At 44.7% G+C, this 20,810-nt stretch overlaps 1 protein-coding gene across 1 annotated transcript in view; it reads right to left on the bottom strand.

Annotated features, from left to right (window-relative positions):
* LOC111953844 (vascular endothelial growth factor receptor 1-like) overlaps positions 1-20,390 on the bottom strand; it is a 36,568-nt gene extending 16,178 nt beyond the window's left edge. The window contains 4 exon segments of the mRNA XM_070435656.1: positions 5,516-5,624; positions 11,293-11,416; positions 19,634-19,781; positions 20,186-20,390. Of these exon segments, the coding sequence (XP_070291757.1) occupies positions 5,516-5,624; positions 11,293-11,416; positions 19,634-19,781; positions 20,186-20,372 (568 nt within the window). The 5' untranslated portion in view covers positions 20,373-20,390.
* Positions 20,391-20,810: the final 420 nt, after the last annotated feature.

Here is a 20,810-nt window from a genome sequence, read left to right as displayed (position 1 = left end):
GAATCGAAGAAGGCAAAGAAGGAGGGGGGAGAGAAGAGAGGGAGAGAGGGGGAAGGGAAGGGAGAGAGGGAGAAGGGGAGGTAGGGAGCGAGAGAGGGAAGAGAGTGAAAGGGAGGTAAGGTAGGAGGAAAGGAGGGAAGGAGGGAGGGAAAGAGAGTGAAAGGGAGGTAAGGTAGGAGGAGGGAGGGAGGGAGAGAGGGGGAAGGGATGAGAGAGGGAAAGAGAGAGGAGAAGGGGAGGTAGGGAGGGAGAGAGGGAAAGAGAGTGAAAGGGAGGTAAGGTAGGAGGGAGGGAGAGGAGAGAGGAGGAAAGAGAATGAAAGGGAGGGAGGGAGGGAGGGAGGAGGGAGGGAGGGAGGAGGGAGGGAGAGGGAGGGAGGGAGGGAGGGAGTGAGAGAGGGAAAGAGAGTGAAAGGGAGGGAGGGAGGAGAGAGAGAGGGGGAAGGAGGGAGATAGGGAAATAGAGAGGGAGAAGGGGAGAGAGAGAGGGGAAGGGAGGAGATAGGGAAAAGAGAGGGAGAAGGGAGGTAGGGAGGGGAGAGAGGGAAAGAGAGTGAAAGGGAGGTAAGGTAGGAGGGAGGGAGGAGAGAGGGAGGGAAAGAGAAGTGAAAGGAGGGAGGAGGGGGAGGGAGCGGAGGGAGGGAGGGGAGGGAGGGAGGGAGGGAAGGGAGGGAGAGAGGGGGAAGGGAGGGAAATAGGGAAATAGAGAGGAGAAGGGAGGTAGCGAGGGAGAGAGGGAAAGGAGTGAAAGGAGGTAAGGAGGAGGAGGAGGAGAGAGAGAGGGAGGGAAGAGAATGAAGGGAAGAGAGAGGGAGGGAGGAGGGACGGGAGGAGGGAGGGGGGGCAGGAGGGAGAGGAGGAGGGAGGGAGGGAGGAGAGGAGGGAGAGCAGGGGGAGGAAGTGAGAGAGGAAAGAGAGTGAAAGGGAGGGAGGGAGGAGAGAGAGAGGGGGAAGGAGGAGATAGGGAAATAGAAAGGGGAAGGGGGTAGGAGGGAGAGAGGGAAAGAGAGTGAAAGGGAGGTAAGGTAGGAGGGAGGGAGGGAGAGAGGGAGGCGAAAGAGAATGAAAGGAGGGAGGGAGGGAGGGAGAGGGAGGAGGGAGGAGGAGGAGGGAGGAGGGAGGGAGGGAGGAGGGAGAAATGAAGGGAGGGAGAGGGAGGAGGAGGGAGGAGGAGGAGGAGGGAAGGAGGAGAGATGGAGGGAAAGGAGAATGAAAGGGAGGGAGGGAGGAGGGATGGGAGGGAGGGAGAGTGAAGGTGGATCTAGTTATTGTTTTTATATTGGTTTATTTTTTTAACATGTAATATTTTTATTTTCCTACACACACACACACACACACACACACACACACACACACACACACACACACACACACACACACACAGGGGTAACATACACAGGGGACACACACACACACAGGGGTAGCATACACAGGGGACAACACAAACACACACACACACACACTCACACGGGGCGACACAAATACAAATACACAGCAGACAACACACGCTCACYCACACACACAGGATCCAACTCACACTAGCACACAGACAGGGATAATACACACAGGGGATAAAGCGCCCACCACCTCTGTCCTATCTCCATGGCAACATATTGACATACAGTACCAGTCAAACGTTTGGACACACCTACTCATTCAAGGGTTTTTCTTTATTTTTTAAAAGTATTTTCTACYTTGTAGAATAATAGTGAAGACATTAAAACTATGAAATAATACATATGGAATCATGTAGTAATCAAAATATATTTTATAGAGATACTTCAAAGTAGCCACCCGGAATGCTTTTCCAACAGTCTTGAAGGAGTTCCCACATATGCTGAGCACTTGTTGGCTGCTTTTCCTTCACTCTGCGGTCTAACTCATTCCAAACCATCTCAACTGGGTTGAGGTCGGGTGATTGTGGAGGCAAGGTCATCTGATGCAGCACTCCATCAATCTCCTTCTTGGTCAAATAGCCCTTACACAGCCTGGAGATGTGTTAGATCATTGTCCTGTTGAAAACCAAATGATAGTCCCACTAAGCCCAAACCAGAAGGGATGGCGTATCGCTGCAGAATACTTGGTAGCCACGCTGATTAAGTGTACCTTGAATTCTAAATAAATCACAGACAGTGTCACCAGCAAAGCACCCCCACATCAACACACCTCCTCCTCCATGCTTCACGGTTTGAACCACACACGCGGAGATCATCCATTCACCTACTCTGCATCTTACAAAGCCATGGCGGTTGGAACCAAAAATCTAAAATTTGGACTCCTCAGACCAAAAGATAGATTTCCACCGGTCTAATGTCCATTGCTCGTGTTTCTTGGCCCAAGCAAGTCTCTTCTTATTATTGGTGTCCTTTAGTAGTGGTTTCTTTGCAGCAATTCGACCATGAAGACCCGATTCACGCAGCCTCCTCTGAACAGTTGATGTTGAGATGTGTRTGTTACTTGAACTCTGTGAAGCATTTATTTGGGCTGCAATTTCTGAGGCTGGTAACTCTAATGAACTTATCCTCTGCAGCAGAGGTAACTCCGAGTCTTCCTTTCCTGTGGCGTTCCTCATGAGAGCCAGTTTCATCATAGCGCCTGATGGTTTTTGCGACTGCACATGAAGAAACTTTCAAACCTCTTGAAATGTTCCTTATTGACTGACCTTCATGTCTTAACGTAATGATGGGCTGTTGTTTCTCTTACTTATTTGAGCTGTTTTTGCCATAGTATGGACTTGGTCTTTTAACAAATAGGGCTATGTTCTCTATAGCACCCCTAACCTGTCACAAAACAGCTGATTGGCTCAATCGCATTTGTATTTATTTGTGTTTATTATGGATCCCCATTAGCTGCTTCTTTCCGGGGTCCTGCAAAATTAAGGCAGTTATACAATTTTAAAAACATTACAATACATTCATTACAGAATTCACAACACACTAAGTGTGCTCCGGCCCATACTCCACTATCACATATCTACAACACAAAATCCATGTGTACGTGTYTGTGTATAGTGTGTATGTTATCATGCTTATGCATGTGTCAGTGCCTATGTTTATGTTGATTCACAGTCCCCGCTGTTCCATAAGGTGTATTTTTACCTGCTTTTTAAATCACATTATTCTGCTTGCATCAGTTACCTGATGTGGATTAGAGTTCCATGTAGTCATGSCTCTATGTAGTACTCTGCGCCTCACATAGTCTGTTCTGGACTTGGGGACTGTGACGAGACCTCTGGTGGCATGTCTTGTGGGGTATGCATGGGTGTCCCATGTGCTGCCCTGTTCTGAGCCAACTGCAATTTTCCCAAGTCCCTCTGTGGCACCTGACCCCACGACTGAACAGTAGTCCAGGTGCGACTAAACCAGGGCCTGTAGGACCTGCCTTATTGATAGTGTTGTTAAGAAGGCAGAGCAGCGCTTTATCATGGACAGACTTCTCCCCATCTTAGCTACTGTTGTATCAATATGTTTTGACCATGACAGTTTACAATCCAGGGTTACTCCAAGCAGTTTAGTCACCTCAACTTGCTCAATTTCCACATCATTCATTACGATATGTAGTTGAGGTTTAGGGTTTAGTGAATGTTTTGTCCCAAATACAATGCTTTTAGTTTTGGAAATATTTAGGACTAACTTATTCCTTGCTACCCATTCCGAAACTAACTGCAGCTCTTTGTTAAGTGCTGCAGTCATTTCAGTTACTGTAGTAGCTGATGTGTATAGTGTTGAGTCATCTGCATACATAGACACACTGGCCTAACTCAAAGCCAGTGGAATGTCGTTAGAAAGATTGAAAAAAGCAAGGGGCCTGAACAGCTACTCTGGAGAATTCCTGCTTCTAACTGGATTATGTTTGAGAGGCTTCCATTAAAGAACACCCTCTGTGTTCTGTCAGACAAGTAACTCTTTATCCACATTATAGCAGGGGTGTAAAGCCATAACACATATGTTTTTCCAGCAGCAGACTATGATTGATAATGTCAAAAGCTGCACTGAAGTCTAACAAGACAGCCCCCACAATCATTTTCTCATCCATTTCTCTCAGCCAATCAACAGTCATTTGTGTAAGTGCTGTGCTTGTTGAGTGTCCTTTCCTATATGTGTGCTGAAAGTCTGTTGCCAATTTGTTTACTGTGAAATAGCATTGTATCTGGTCAAACACAATTTTTTCCAGAAGTTTACTAAGGGTTGGTAACAGGCTGATTGGTCGGCTATTTGAGCCAGTAAGGGGGGCTTTACTATTCTTGGGTAGCGGAATGACTTTAGCTTCCCTCTAGGCCTGGGGGCACTTTCTAGTAGGCTTAAATTGAAGATGTGGCAAATAGGAGTGGCAATATTGTCCGCTATTATCCTCAGTAATTTTCCATCCAGAAAACTTTATGGAATTCAAAAGTACAATTCTTGTCTTTCATAATTTGGTCAGATATACTTGGATGTGTAGTGTCAGCGTTTGTTGCTGGCATGTCATCCCTAAGTTTGATTATCTTTCCAATGAAAAAGTCATTAAAGTAGTTGGCAATATTAGTGGATTTTTGTGATAAATGAGCCATCTGATTCAATGAATGATGGAGCTGAGATGGCTTTAAGAAGGAAATAAATTCCACAAATTAACTTTTAACAAGGCAAACCTGTTAATTGAAATGCATTCCAAGTGACTACCACATGAAGCTGGTTGAGAGAATGCCAACAGTATGCAAAGCTGTCATCAAGGCAAAGGGTGGCTACTTTGAAAAAATGTCAAATATTAAAAACCAAACTTTTTTGGTTACTACATGATTCCATATGTGTTATTTTATAGTTCTGATGTCTCCACTATTATCCTACAATGTAGAAAATAGTGAAAATAAAGAAAAACCCTTAAATGAGTAGATGTGTCCAAACTTTTGACTGGTATATCCACACAAAAACCCACACACACAGTCATCAATGTGTTTGATTTTAGATGGACATCACAGTGKCTCAGAAAGAGTGGGGGAGGAATTGAGACAGTGAGAGAAACAAAGGACAAGAGGAAGAGAAAGTGATAGAGTGACTTAAATGAGAAAGAGGAAGAGACTGGGAGAGATGGGTGAGGCAGAGATGATATGACATCCTTCATAGTTAGTCATTGATAGAGTTTACGTTGCGACACATATACAGATGTAGGATCTTAATTTGAGACAGTTTGCAACAGCAGGAAAATAATCCGCAGCAATAGGAAATGTGAATTATTATGTGGGTTGTAATGAATGGACATTTCTTGTAGGGGTTGATACATTTTTCGTGAGGGTAAATCAAGTCTGACATTATAAACTGGAAATTACAAAATGTAGAAGCCATGAATACACTACAAGTTTGCATTTCCTGCTGTGCAGGAAAGTTTCAGCTACAAAAGAGTGATCAAATTAAGATCCTACATCTGTACACACGAATGTAGGCAATGGTGCACATACTGGTAGTACTATACTGCAAGTCATAATGAAGGATGTCGTTTTGATTTTGATTTTGTGACTGTGGTGTGATGTCATTGTACTGTACCTGTTACATAGAAGGGCATGTCCAGCTCATCCTTTCCCACAGAACTAGAGGCAATACAGCGATACACGCCGGACACAAACGCCTCAGCAACCATCAAAACCCCCACGGTCTGTGGGAAACACACACACACACACTTTACCTCTGCTGCCACCGATAACAGCGGTCACATTTCACATTTTACATTGAGAAGACAAGAGAGGTATGTGAACCAGCCCTACTGCCCACCTGTAGACCACAGGGAAGCTAAACACATGACACACTCTCCATTAACCCTACCCTACCATCAGACAGCATCCCTAGCCGCGTACTCAGAATATGCGCAGACCAGCTGGCTGGAGTGTATACAGACATATTCAAGCTCTCCCTATACCAGTCTGTTGTCCCCACTTGCTTCAAGATGTCCATCATTGTTCCTGTACCCAAGAATAAAATAAAATAAAATACATTTGTATTGATCACATACACATGTTTAGCAGATGTTATTGCGGGTGTAGCGAAATGCTTGTGTTCCTAGCTCCAACAGTGCAGTAGTATCTAACAATACACAACAATACACACACATCTTCAAGTAAAAGAGCGGAATTAAGAAATATATAAACATTAGGACGAACAATGTCGGAATGGCATTGACTAAAATACAGTAGAATTGAATACAGCATATACAAATGAAATGAGTAAAGCAGTACGTAAACCTTATTAAAGTGACTAGTGTTTCGTTATTAAAGTGAACAGTGATTCCATGTCTATGTATATAGGGCAGCAGCCTCTAAGGTGCAGGGTTGAGTAACCAGGTGGTAGCCGGCTAGTGATGGCTATTTAACAGCTGTTTTTCAGTCTCTCGGTCCCAGCTTTGATGAACCTGTACTGAGTTCGCCTTCTGGATGGTAGCGGGGTGAACAGGCCGTGGCTCGGGTGGTTGATGACCTTGATGACACACAATACCCCACAATGACGAAGCACAAAAACAAGTTTTTAGAAATGTTTACACATTAATAAAAAAATAAAAAACAGAAATACCTTATTTACATAATTATTCAAACCCTTTGCTATGACACTCGAAATTGAGCTCAGGTGCATCCTCCATCAGTCTCATTGATCATCCTTGAGATGTTTCTACAACTTCATTGGAGTCCACCTGTGATAAATTAAATTGATTGAACCTGATTTTGAAAGGCACACACCTGTCTATACAAGGTCCAACAGTTGACAGTGCACATCAGAGCGAAAACCAACCCATGAGGTCGAATTAATTGTCCGTAGAGCTCCAAGACAGAATTATGTCGAGGCACAGATCTGGGGAAGGGTACCAAAAAATATCTGCAGCATTGAAGGTCCCCAAGAACACAGTGGCAGCCATTATTTTTTAAATGGAGGAAGTTTGGAACCACCAAGACTCTTCCTAGAGCTGGCCGCCCGGCCAAACTGAGATATCGGGGGAGAAGGACCTTGGTCAGGGAGGTGACCAAGAACCCGATGGTCAATTTGGCAGAGTTCCAGAGTTCCTCTGTGGAGATGGGAGAACCTTCCAGAAGGACAACCATCACTGCAGCACTCCACCAATCAGGCCTTTATGGTAGAGTGGCCAGACGGAAGCCACTCCTCAGTAAAAGGCTCACGACAGCGCACTTGGAGTTTGCCAAAAGGCACCTAAAGGACTCTCAGGCCATGAAAAACAAGATTCTCTGTTCTGATGAAACCAAGATTGAACTTTGGCCTGAATGCCAAGCGTCACGTATGGAGGAAACCTGGCACCATCCCTACGGTGAAGATGGTGCCGGAGAGGATGGCTTCCGTTTTATTGGCTGTTAACCAATCATGCTATTTTGTTTGTTTTTTCGCATTGTTTGTAACTTATTTTGTACATAATGTTGCTGCTACCATCTCTTATGACCGAAAAGAGCTTATGGACATCAGAACTGCGATTACTCACCTCGAATTGAACAAATAATTTTTCTTAATTGGGTCGGACAGGAATGATATACTCCAAACACCCGAACAGGCCCTCATCCTCGTCATTCGCTGGAAAAAGACATTGAGATTTTGCAGAAAGAGATCGGGGTGCCTTGTGAGGATCATGCGACGAGTGGTAATCTGCGTTTGCCATCCGTACTGTTAGCCAACGTTCAACCTCTGGAAAGCACGTACAGTGGGGAGAACAAGTATTTGATACACTGCCGATTTTGCCGATTTTCCTACTTACAAAGCATGTAGAGGTCTGTACTTTTTATCATAGGTACACTTCAACTGTGAGAGACGGAATCTAAAACAAAAATCCAGAAAATACATTGTATGATTTTTAAGTAATTCATTTGCATTTTATTGCATGACATAAGTATTTGATCACCTACCAACCAGTAAGAATTCCGGCTCTCACAGATCTGTTAGTTTTTCTTTAAGAAGCCCTCCTGTTCTCCACTCATTACCTGTATTAACTGCACCTGTTTGAACTCGTTACTGTATAAAAGGACACCTGTCCACACACTCAATCAAACAGACTCCAACCTCTCCACAATGGCCAAGACCAGAGAGCTGTGTAAGGACATCAGGGATAAAAATGTAGACCTGACAAGGCTGGATGGGCTACAGGACAATAGGTAAGCAGCTTGGTGAGAAGGCAACAACTGTTGGCGCAATTATTAGAAATAGAAGAAAATAGAAGAAGTTCAAGATGATGGTCAATCACCCTCGGTCTGGGGCGCTCCATGCAAGATCATCACTCGTGGGGCATCAATGATCATGAGGAAGGTGAGGGATCAGCCAAACACTACACGGCAGGACCCTGGTCAATGACCTGAAGAGAGCTGGACCACAGTCTCAAAGAAAAACCATTAGTAACACACCTACGCCGTCATGGATTAAAATCCTGCAGCGCCACACAAGGTCCCCCTGCTCAAGCAGGCGCATGTCCAGGCCGTCTGAAGTTTGCCAATGACCATCTGGATGATCCAGAGGAGGAATGGGAGAAGGTCATGTGGTCTGATGATTCAAAAATAGAGCTTTTTGGTCTAAACTCCACTCGCCGTGTTTGGAGGAAGAAGAAGGATGAGTACAACCCCAAGAACCACCATCCCAACCGTGAAGCATGGAGGTGGAAACATCATTCTTTGGGATGCTTTTCTGCAAAGGGGACAGGACGACCTGCACCGTATTAAGGAGGATTGGATGGGGCCATGTATTGCGAGATCTTAGCCAAACAACCTCCTTCCCTCAGTAAGGCAGCATTGATGATGGGTCGTGGCTGGGTCTTCCAGCATGACAACGACCCGGAAACACCACGCCAGGGCAACTAAGGAGTGGCTCCGTAAGAAGTATCTCAAGGTCCTGGAGTGGCCTAGCCAGTCTCCAGACCTGAACCCAATAGAAAATCTTTGGAGGGAGCTGAAAGTCCGGTCCCAGCGACAGCCCCGAACCTGAAGGATCTGGAGAAGGTCTGTATGGAGGAGTGGGCCAAAATCCTGCGTGCAGTGTGTTGCAAAACCTGCGTCAGAACTAGACAGGAAACGTATGATCTGCTGTAATTGGCCAAACAAAGGATTCTGTACCAAAATATTAAGTTCTGCTTTTCTGATGTATCAAATACTTATGTCATGCAATAAAATGCTAATTAATTACTTAAAAATCATACAATGTGATTTTCGGGATTTTTGTTTTGTTTTTGTTGTCTCTCACAGTTGAAGTGTACCTATGATAAAAATTACAGACCTCTACATGCTTTGTAAGTAGGAAAATCGGCAAAATCGGCAGTGTATCAAATACTTGTTCTCCCCACTGTATATCCTACCAACGGGACATTAAAAGCTGTAATATCTTATGTTTCAACGAGTCGTGGCTGAACGACAACAATAATAACATACAGCTGGTGGGTTATACACTCTATCGGCAGGATAGAACAGCAGCCTCTGGTAAGACACGGGGCAGTGGCCTATGTATATTTGTAAATAACAGCTGGTCCTCAGATCCTCAAAAGGTTCTACAGCTGCACCATCGAGAGCATCCTAACTGGTTGCATCACGGCCTGGTATGGCAACTGCTCGGCCTCCGACCGCAAGGAACTACAGAGGGTAGTGCGAACGGCCCATTACCTAACCGGGGCCAAACTTCCTGCCATCCAGGACCTCTATACCAGGCGGTGTCAGAGGAAGGCCCTAAAAATTGTCAAAGACTCCAGCCACCCTAGTCATAGACTGTTCTCTCTGCTACCGCATGGCAAGCGGTACCGGAGCGCCAAGTCTAGGTCCAAGAAGCTTCTAAACAGCTTCTACCCCCAAGCCATAAGATTCCTGAACATCTAGTCAAATGGCTACCCAGACTATTTGCATTGCCCCTCCCCCCTCAAAACTGCTGCTACTCTCTGTTATTATCTATGCATAGTCACTTTAATAACTCTACCGACATGTACATATTACCTCAACACCGGTGCCCCCGCACATTGACTCTGTAGCGGTACCCCCTGTATTGTTATTTTACTGCTGCTCTTTAATTATTTGTTATTTTTATCTCRTACTTTTTGGAGGGTATTTTCTTAAAACTGCATTGTTGGTTAAGGGCTTGTAAGTAAGTATTTCACTGTTGTATTTGGTGCATGTGACAAATATAATTTGATTTGATTTGGAGGCCAGTCAGGATCGAGGGAAAGATGAACGGAGCAAAGTACAGAGAGATCCTTGATGAAAACCTGCTCCAGAGCGCTCAGGACCTCTGACTAGGGCGAAGGTTCACCTTCCAACAGGACAACAACCCTAAGCACACAGCCAAGACAACACAGGAGTGGATTCAGGAAAAGTCTCTGAATGTCCTAGAGTGGCCCATCCAGAGCCCAGACTTGAACCTGATCGAACATTTCTGGAGAGACCTGAGAATAGCTGTGCAGCGACGCTCCCCATCCAACCTGACAGCTTGAGAGGATCTGCAGAGACGAATGGGAGAAACTCCCCAAATATAGGTGTGCCAAGCTTTTAGCGTCATACCCAAGAAGACTCAAGGCTGTAATCGCTGCCAAAGGTGCATTATGGGGTATTGTGTGTAGATTAATGAGGGAAAAAATATATTTAATGAATTTTAGAATAAGGCTGTAATGTAACAAAATGTGGAAAAAGTCAAGATATCTGAATACTTTCTGAATGCACTGTATACTCCGGACTCCGACATTGCTTGTCCTAATATTTCTATATTTCTTAATTCCATTCATTTACTTTTAGATTGGTGTGTATTGTTAAATATTCCTGCGCTGCTGGAGCTAGGAACACAAGCATTTCACTGCCCCCGCAATAACATCTGCTAAACATGTGTATGCGACCAATACAAATTGATTTGATTTGATTTCACGTGTGTGTGTGTGTGTGTGTGTGTGTGTGTGTGTGTGTGTGTGTGTGTGTGTGTGTGTGTGTGTGTGTGTTGTGTGTGTGTGTGTGTGTGAGCGAGAGAGTGAGATTAGTTGTAGCACTACCATCTCTATGTATACGATATCTGTAGTGTTTGGGTGTGTCAGTGTTTGATTAAATGGTTTGTGACTATTACATGTATGATGGTGCATGTATTTGTGTGCTTTGTGTGTGTGTGCGTGTGTGTGCGTGTGTGTGTTGCGTGTGTGTGGTGTGTGTGTGTGTGTGTGTGTGTGTGTGTGTGTGTGTGTGTGGTGTTGTGTGTGTGTGTGTGTGTGTGTGTGTGTGTAATCTATCATGGCTGTGTCAGTGTGCTACGAGTCTCTCTAGGGAATGTGTTTATAATCACACCCCCTCCCTCTGTGTCTCTGTCTGGTCCACTGATGGTGTGCTCACCTTATTCTTCCCCTGGAGGACTTCCTGTCTGTGTGTGACACTCAGGATGTGGTTGTCTGTGGAAGTGCCGGGGGCCCTCTCTTTTACGGGGCTCCACATTGAGGAGGACGGAGGACACACACACCTTGGAGGAAGAGAGGGACAGGGCTCAGCTGTGTTGACATAGTGAAGTCACGGCTAGCCGGACTTCAGGTGTGTCTGTTCCACAGCTGTGTGCTGCAGGAGGAACAGCGGAGCTTATCATCGCTATTGTGATCGCTATCTTCATCATCATCATCCTTATTATGCCATAATCATACCATCATCATCATCCTCATCATCACCACCACCACCATCATCCTCATCATCATCCTTATTATGCCATAATAATACCTACCATCATCATCATCATCATCATCCTCATCATCACCACCACCATCATCCTCATCATCCTCATCATCACCACCATCCTCATCATCACCACCACCACCATCATCCTCATCATCCTCATCACCACCATCATCCTCATCCCCATCGTCATCCTTATTATGCCATAATAATACCTACCATCATCATCATCCTCGTCATCATCCTCATCATCATCATCATCCTCATTTAATGCTGGATTGCTTTCCTGTTGTAGTCTTGTCAGTAGTGAGTGTCTATAGCAGTATGTCGGCAGACATTGTTCATCTATGCACAGTAGCATGTAGAGGTGGTATTTGTCTTCATACAATGGGTATCAGAAGTATTCCCCCCCTTGGATTTCTTCACATGTTATTACGTTACAAAGTGGGATTTTTTTTGTCAATGATCTACACAAAATACTCTTAATGTCAAAGTGGATTTTTTTTAACAATAAAGGAAACACTAATATACCTTAATTAGATTCATATTCAATACATGTCAAAAACACCTTTGGCAGTGATTACAACTGTGAGTCTTCTTGGGTGAGTCTCTAAGAGCTTCGCACACCTGGATTGTGCAATATTTGCCCGTTATTCTTAAAAAGAATACAAGCTGCATCTGGTCCAGAACAGAGCGGCACGTTTTGCTCTTCATTGTAATCAGAGGGCTGATATAAATACTATGCCTGTCTCTCTGGGCTTAAAGTAGTTGAGAGACTGACTGCCTCACTTCTTCTTCTTATAAGAAACATTAATGTGTTGAAAATCCCAAATTGTTTGCATAGTCAATTTACACACAGCTCTGACACACACACTTATCCCACCAGACATGCCACCAGGGGTCTTTTCACAGTAACCAAATCCAGAACAAATTCAAGAAAGCGTACAGATTATATAGAGCCCTTACTGCATGGAACTTCCATCTCATATTGCTCAAATAAACAGCAAACCTGGTTTCAAAAAACAGATTTGGCAACACCTTGCTGCACAACGCCTCTCCTCTATTTGACCTAGATAGTTTGTGTGTATGCAATGATATGTAGGCTACGTGTMCCTTTTTAAAAATGTATGTAGTTCTGTCCTTGAGCTGTTCTTGTCTAATGATGTTCTGTATTATGTCATTCTGTATTATGTTTCATGTTCTGTGTGGACCCCAGGAAGAGGAGCTGCTGCTTTTGCAACAGCTAATGGGGATCCTAATAAAATACCAAATACCAATCCACAATATAATTATTAACTTGACAATGCGTAGAGATATTTAATGTCTGATTTGTTATTGTTATCCATCTACCAATCACTGCCCTTCTTTGAGGTTTTTGAAAGGCTCCCTGGTCTGTGTAGTTGAATCTGTGCTTGAATCTCAATACTTGACTGACCTTCCAGATGTTGTATGCATGGGGGACAGAGGAAGGGGTAGTCATTTAAAAAGTATGAATCCTAGGTTCCTGCCTTTCTAGGGAGTTTTTCCTATGCACCGTGACTTCTACATCTACATTGCTTGCTGTTTGGGGTTTTAGGCTGGGTTTCTGTATAGCACTTTGTGACATCAGCTGATGTAAAAAGGGCTTTATAAATACATTTGATTGCTTGAATAATGTCAATCCCTATGATTTCAATCCCTATGTTTTCAATCCCTATGATTTCCATCCCTATGATTTCAATCCCTATGATTTCCATCCCTATGATTTCAATCCCTATGATTTCAACCCCTATGATTTTCAACCCTATGATTTCCATCCCTATGATTTCCATCCCTATGTTTTTCAATCCCTATGATTTCATTCCCTATGATTTCAATCCCTATGTTTTTCAATCCCTATGATTTCAAATCCCTATGATTTCCATCCCTATGATTTCCATCCCTATGATTTCAATCCCTATGATTTCAATCCCTATGATTTCAACCCCTAAGTTTTCAACCCCTATGATTTCAATCCCTATGATTTCCATCCCTATGATTTCCATCCCTATGTTTTCAATCCCTATGATTTCAATCCCTATGATTTAATCCCTATGATTTCATTCCCTATGATTTCATTCCCTATTGATTCCAATCCCTATGATGTTCAACCCCTATGATTTCAACCCCTATGATTTCAACCCCTATGATTTCAATCCCTATGATTTCAAATCCTATGATTTCAATCCCTATGATTTCCATCCCGATGAGTCCTTGTAAATGATTATGTGATTTGTTAAGCCACATTGTACACCTGAACTAATTTATGTTTGCCTAAACAAAGGGGGTGAATACTTATGCAACAACTATATTTTAGTTATTTAATTTGGTAACATTTGGTTTAAAAAAAAATTWAAAATCACTTTGACATTTTGGAGGATTGTGTGTCTAGATCAATGCAAAAAAACACACACAATTTAATCTATTTCAATCCCACTTTGACACTCAATACCCATTCTTAAAACCATCCCACCATTCATTAACTGTCCATCCTATTATCCATCATTCCTAGAGGATTACCACTGGGGTACACCTTTACCTGGGATATATCTTACAGAGGAACTCCAATTTAGTATTTTCTTACACCAATATTTTAACACCTTTCATAATCTCAAATGATCACAAATTGATTCTAGGATTCTATGATATGCCCAGTGCCCTCCCCTCTGTCCCTTCCTTGGTTGGCTCCTTTCCTCTCCTCCCTCCCCTCTCCCTCTCTCCCCATCCCCCTCTCCTGCCTCTCTCCCATCCTCCCAGTCTCCTGTCAGCCCTCTCTCTCTCTCTCTCTCTCTCTCGTTGTGCCCCTCCCTGGGTGGCTCTTCTCCTCTCCCTCCTCCCTCCTATCCTCCTTTCTTCTCCTCTTCTCTCCTTCCTCCCTTCCTCCCTCCTCTCCTCAGCCATCTCTCTCTCTGATTGCTCTTCCTCTTGGCAGAGATAGCGAGTGCCCGTGTCCTGTAGGGGCGACCCACCCTGTGCATGACACCAATGGCCCTGACACACACACACATACCAATCAAACAGCCGACTCTTCCACGCCTCCCCGGAAACACATGCTTGCACGCACGTACACACACATGCAGGCATGTACACATACACACACACACGCAAGCGCGTACACATACACACACACATGCAAGCACGCACACACACAGACATACACACATACAGATGGTTATACATGTGTGGACACAAGGTTAGGTAGATGACATAGATCAATACAAACACACACATATAGACATACACACTCATACATTAATACACACACATACATTCATATACACACACATACACATACAGACTCACCCATTCCACAGACACATTCACACAGTGTGCCTGCCCATGGTGAGATGACTGATCGTTGGCTTGTCTATGATGTTGTATCAGTATTGTATTTAGAGAACCCGCAAAATAACTTACTACCTCCATCTACAAACCATGAAAAGTCGAAAAGTTGGAAGCAACACACAATTTCAAGCAAATTTAATGTAAAAAACATACATTTGATATGACATTTTAAACAATACATCTTAACAGTTTTCATAAAAATGTGTCATTTATCATAAGTAAGTTAGTCGTATAAAATTATTAAATATTAGATTCATATATTACTCATAGAAAATCTGTATACATGGAATGAATCACATTGGGAGAGACCCGTAGAATGATACCTCAACGTAGATGTCACACACACACACACACCACACACACACACACACACACACACACACAACCACACACACACACACCACACACACACACACACACACACCACACACACACACACACACACACACCACACACACACACAGAGGAAGCAAGCAAACAGGGACACACACCACAGACGCACACACCCCACACACACCCACACACACCACACCACACACACACACACACACACACACACACACACACCACACACACACACCACACACACACACACACACACACACACACACCACACACCACACACAACACACACACGAGCAGGGACACACCACACAGACGCACAACCCAATAAAAACAGCTTCCGATGCATATATTACACACAGACAAAACTATTTCCACACAATAAAGGCAACTATTAATACAAGATGACATCACTCGAGGATGACAAGATGGTTGATATACGAGTGAAACGAACTTACAAATGACATAAGTTGACATAACATGACATAAGTGACATATGACTGTCATTGTCTCTGGGTAACTCCTACGATTGTAGGCGTCTGCCCATGATCAGTCCCAGAGGAGACAAAGCACTATCTTGCCTAATAACCAAAGAACTGTAGGGATCCCATAGCCAACACACACACCTCCTCTCTCTCTCCCTCTCTCCCACTCGGCCCATCTGAGATGCTACAGCTACTTACATATACAGTAGATGATTACAGTCAGAAGAGAACTCACAGCTTTTGGTGGATGTCAGAAACTACAACAGGATGTCAGGCTCATGTACCCATTATAGTACCACTCTGAGGAACACAGAAGCAGAAGCAGCTCCAGAAAAAACATGGCTTTATGGATGGATGGAATGCACTTCTTTCTGGCTCAAAATGTCTGAGAAATGGAACAGTGTAAATAAAATAAAAACTTTAACGAGAAAAAGGTGTGAAATAAAACACCGGTGGCGTAAAGAGGAAATAAGATAAATATAATAATAACCATTAAAAGCTGATCAGAGTCATTGTCCTCAGGTGGTGTGATCTCTCACTCCTCTTCTTCCTCCTCCTCCTCTTCCTCACTGTTCAACAGTGTTCCAGGTCACTGTCCTGCCACCGCCCCCCTCCCTCCCCTCCGACCCGAGATCCCGAAGCAGCACCAATGTGGGTTTGCGCCGTTGCTGTGCTGTCTGTTCATTGAAGGTGCCTGCTGGGGTGGCAATAGGGTGGAGGAGCAGGGAAGGTGGTCCTGAGTGGTGTGGATTGAGGTGGTGGGGGTGATTCTCTGATGAAGTGTAATGGGGGAGCTGCGCGAGAGGGAGGGGGAGGCAGGCCAGGGGAGGGGGAGTGAGGAGAAAAGGGGGTCTCAAGAATAGATCAAGCCCTTGAGGAAGCAGGACTGTGCCACGTTTGAAGACGGAGGACGCAACACGCTGCTGGAAGCGTCTCGCATCGGGAGGAAGCCAACAAGGAGAGAAAAGGGCTCCTGATTTTGGGGCACAGGAGCCCAGCGAGCCTCCTGCCCGGGCCAGATAAGAGCGGTGGCGGTTCCCAGGGCCAGGCCCAGATAGGACCAAGTATCCACGATGGACCCAGGGACAACATCCAGCACTAAGGACCCAGACCTAGACCTAAGGGTGGATCCAGACCCCAGACCCGGGCTTTAACCCACACCCACAGCCCTGAGGACACAGGTCCCTATCAGCTCGGCTCAGCCCAAGCCCACTGTCCCTGGGCCTCCTCCGGCGGGCCAGGTCAGCCCGTGTTCTGCCAGAGCTACAAAAGAACAAGGCGGGTCAGGATGTATCATCAGCTGTCTATTCACATTCTGAATCACTACTTCAGAACTCTACAACAGAATGCTACAACTCTCAGTGCTTTACAGTCTGTGACCATGAAAACACACTAAATTAAAATTGTAAATATGAATTGAAAAGACCGTTCATTCTGAACCCCAAACCTCTGTAGCCTTACCTGCCTCTGAAATATAAGTTCTTATGAACAAACTACACTGTGGTATGCACTGCTGAGGTTGGTGTTTGTGATAAGCATGACAGTTGTTGTTGTCATGCAAAACGTTACCTGATAAAACTGGTTGTATGAGCAAGTCAAACTCCCACCCTGTTATATTCTCCACAGAGACACGCTGTCCCAATGGTCATTTGGAAAGGCCCAAGTTTAACTAGGTAAAGCTATTCATGTTAGGCAGTCAGTAATCACTGGCTGATGCAAGAAAACAGTTCAGTGAAGTTATGTGATGGATGTTGCTATGGCAATTGAATGTGAGAGTTTCCACAAGCTCGAAGTAGGACCGAGTATGAGTGTGTGGTGTGTGTGTGTGTGTGGTGTGTGTGTGTGTTGTGTGTGTGGTGTTGTGTGTGTGTGTTGTGTGTGTGTACGTGGGTGTGTGTGGTGTGGGTGTGTGGTGTGGTGGGTGTGTGTGGGTGTGTGTGTGTGGGATAGGTCAAGTACATAGTTGACCTACAGTATGAGTCACAGCGGTCTCTGTGGGAATATACAGGGTGATATTGGTCTGGACGCCATTGTGGCCTCAGTTTCTGGTTAACCTCTTTCAAACCTGAACACAACCACACAATAGTTGTCTGACCTCCAAAGCCTGCAAGCAGTGGGTGTGTGGTGGGTGTGGTGTGTGTGTGTTGTGTGTGTGGTCCCTGTGTTGTGGTGGGTGTGTGTGTGTGTGTGTGAGTGCGTGTTGTGCGTGGTGTGGGTGTTGTGTGTGTGTGGTGTGTGTGTGTCAATCACAGTTGATGTGTGTGGACAGGCCACTCTTCCATGAGGAACGTGTGGCGTATTGTAGGATCAGTGTGTCTGGTGTGTTGGAATCATCATAGTCTGATTATGGGCAAGTCCGTTTCCACAAGACCTGTATATAAAATGTGTGTCGTCCAGGTACCAATGTCAGTGTCAGTGTATGAGTGATCAACCGTGAACTGCCAAATACACGGCTTCATCGGATAGTATGCTGAGTGTATGTGTGTGCGGTGTGTGGTTATGTGGGTGGAGCGACATGTGTGCGTGTCAGATATTAGAAAAGCATCCAGGATGCACGTGTGCCAATCGCAGTAATACAACAGCCAATCTCACCCTGCATTAATGGGACAGGAAAATCACAGCGTCCTTGATTAGAACCAACTAATCATGACTCGAGAACACAGAAGAGGCCTTCTATTTGAAGCTGACTGGAAAACACAGAACCAGGTCTCTATTGAAGTGCTGAGAAACACAGAACAGGCCTCTATTGAGTGACTGAAGAAACACAGAAACAGTGCTCTATTGAAGTGGGCTTTATTACTCTGATCTTTAAGTCTGAGGTTACATTGTACTGTGTCTGTGAAGCTACCAGGCAGACACACACACCAGACACGGACGGGATACACACAGACGGATACACACGACGCAACACCACACACACACACACACACACACACACACACACACACCACAACACACACACACCACACACACACACACACACACACACACACACACACACACCACCCACAACACACACACACACACCCAGTGACAGAAACATATGGTAAAGAGTCCAGACAAAGACATGACGAAACAAAACACACCACTCACATTTCAACACACACATCTCACACAACTCACACGACATAGAAGACTTCGAAAGGCATCTGTTCTGGCTGCAAAAAAGGTAAACTCTGTGCTGAACACATGCTGAATTAAGACAAAAACATGTCTCCCTTCACAAACAAACAAACACACACACACCGACACCAGGATCACATCACACACATTCTCTCACTCACACCCTAAAACAGGCACACATCTTATAGTCACACACACTGTTTTGCTCCAATTCTAAGTTAGGAACAGTATGACAAAATTACATAATAATAATAATAATATGTTTTATTGTCACATACACCGGATAGGTACAYTGAAATGTGTTGTTTTACAGGGTCAGCCATAMTAGTACAGCACCCCTGGGGAAAATMAGGYTTAAGTGCCTTGCTGAAGGGCACATTGGCAGATTTTTTGCCTTGTCGCCATGGGTATTCGAACCAGTGACCTTTCGGTTACTGACCCAATGTCTGACAAGTTTTAAGAACAGTACTGTTCTGTGTAAAGTAATAGGAGACTATGTGGGTATGCAATTAAGGTGTGTGTATTCATTATTCTAGATACACAGTATGCTGTATGCAAGTATGTTGATTGGATATGTATAGGCAAGGGTGTCAGGACTGTATGTGTGTCTGTGTTTTAAGTAAAGGAGTATTTACAAARCTTTTTGAAGATGTGTGTGTTTACGCTACTGCATGTGACATGTGAGAACAAGGTGTACTTACAGGCCTTTGGGGGGGCAGGGGTGCCAGAGCCATGTGATGTGAGGAGGGGGGACTCCGTGGGAGGTGCAGTGCAGGGCTTGTCTGCTACCCCGCGGAACACTGCCTGGGTCCTGCACTGACACTGCCTTCTCCCCTATCCCAGGACTCACTGGAGGAACACAGAGAGACACACAGACCATGAACACAGAGAGGGAGGAAGAGAAGACAGACAGAGAGAGAGAGAGAGAGAGAGAGGGAGAGAGGGAGGGAGGGAGAGAGAGAGAGATAGAGAGAGTGACAGAGAGGGAGAGAGAAACAGACGGAGAGAGAGAGAGGAAGAGAGAGAGAGATAGAGAGGGAGAGAGAGACAGAGGGGGGAGAGAGAGAGACAGAGGAGGAGAAAGAGAGAGAGGGTGAGAGATAAAAAGGGTAAGAAGAGAAAGGGGACAGAATGGAACAGCAGAATGTCTAGGAGACACAAAGTGTGCACAGAGCTAAAGAGAGGATGCATGAAGATGAAAAAATAGAGAAAACGATGGAGTATGAAGAGAGCAGGGAAAACTTGGTCCTCACCGTTGACCACAAGAGAGAGCGTTAGGTTCTGGTAGAGTCTGTGTTCTTGGATTCCCACCAGGATAGTGTACTTCCCTGCGTCCTCCTTCGCCACATCCCGGATCACCAGGGAATTCCCGTCCACATGGTAACGGGAACACTCCTCAGCTGCCACCTTCCCATCCTTCAACCTAACACGGAAAAACATTTAGGAAATTCCTCAATGAACTCTTATGTGAAGAACAATTAAATAAAGCTAAAATGAAGAATGCTAAACGTCATACATACGTAACTTGGGCATCTTTCTCTGGTCATCTCTGTCTCTCACATAGGTTAGTGTAGGATAGTGTACTATTATCTATACATAGTCACTTCACCCCTACCGACATGTACAAATTACCTCAACTAACCTGTACCCCCCAACATTGACTCGGTACCGGTACCCCCTGTATATAGCCTCGCTAWTGTTATTTTATTGTGTTACTTTTAATAATTTTTTACTTTAGTTTATTTGGTAAATATTTTCTTAAAACTCTTTCTTGAACTGCACTGCTGGTTAAGGGCTTGTAAGTAAGCATTTCACTGTAAGGTCTACACATGTTGTATTCGGCGCATGTGACAAATAATAGTAGTGTAGGATAGTGTA

This window comes from Salvelinus sp. IW2-2015, linkage group LG27 (genome assembly GCF_002910315.2).
Source record: "Salvelinus sp. IW2-2015 linkage group LG27, ASM291031v2, whole genome shotgun sequence".
NCBI lineage: Eukaryota > Metazoa > Chordata > Actinopteri > Salmoniformes > Salmonidae > Salvelinus > Salvelinus sp. IW2-2015.
This window is presented reverse-complemented; position numbering and strand designations above follow the sequence as displayed.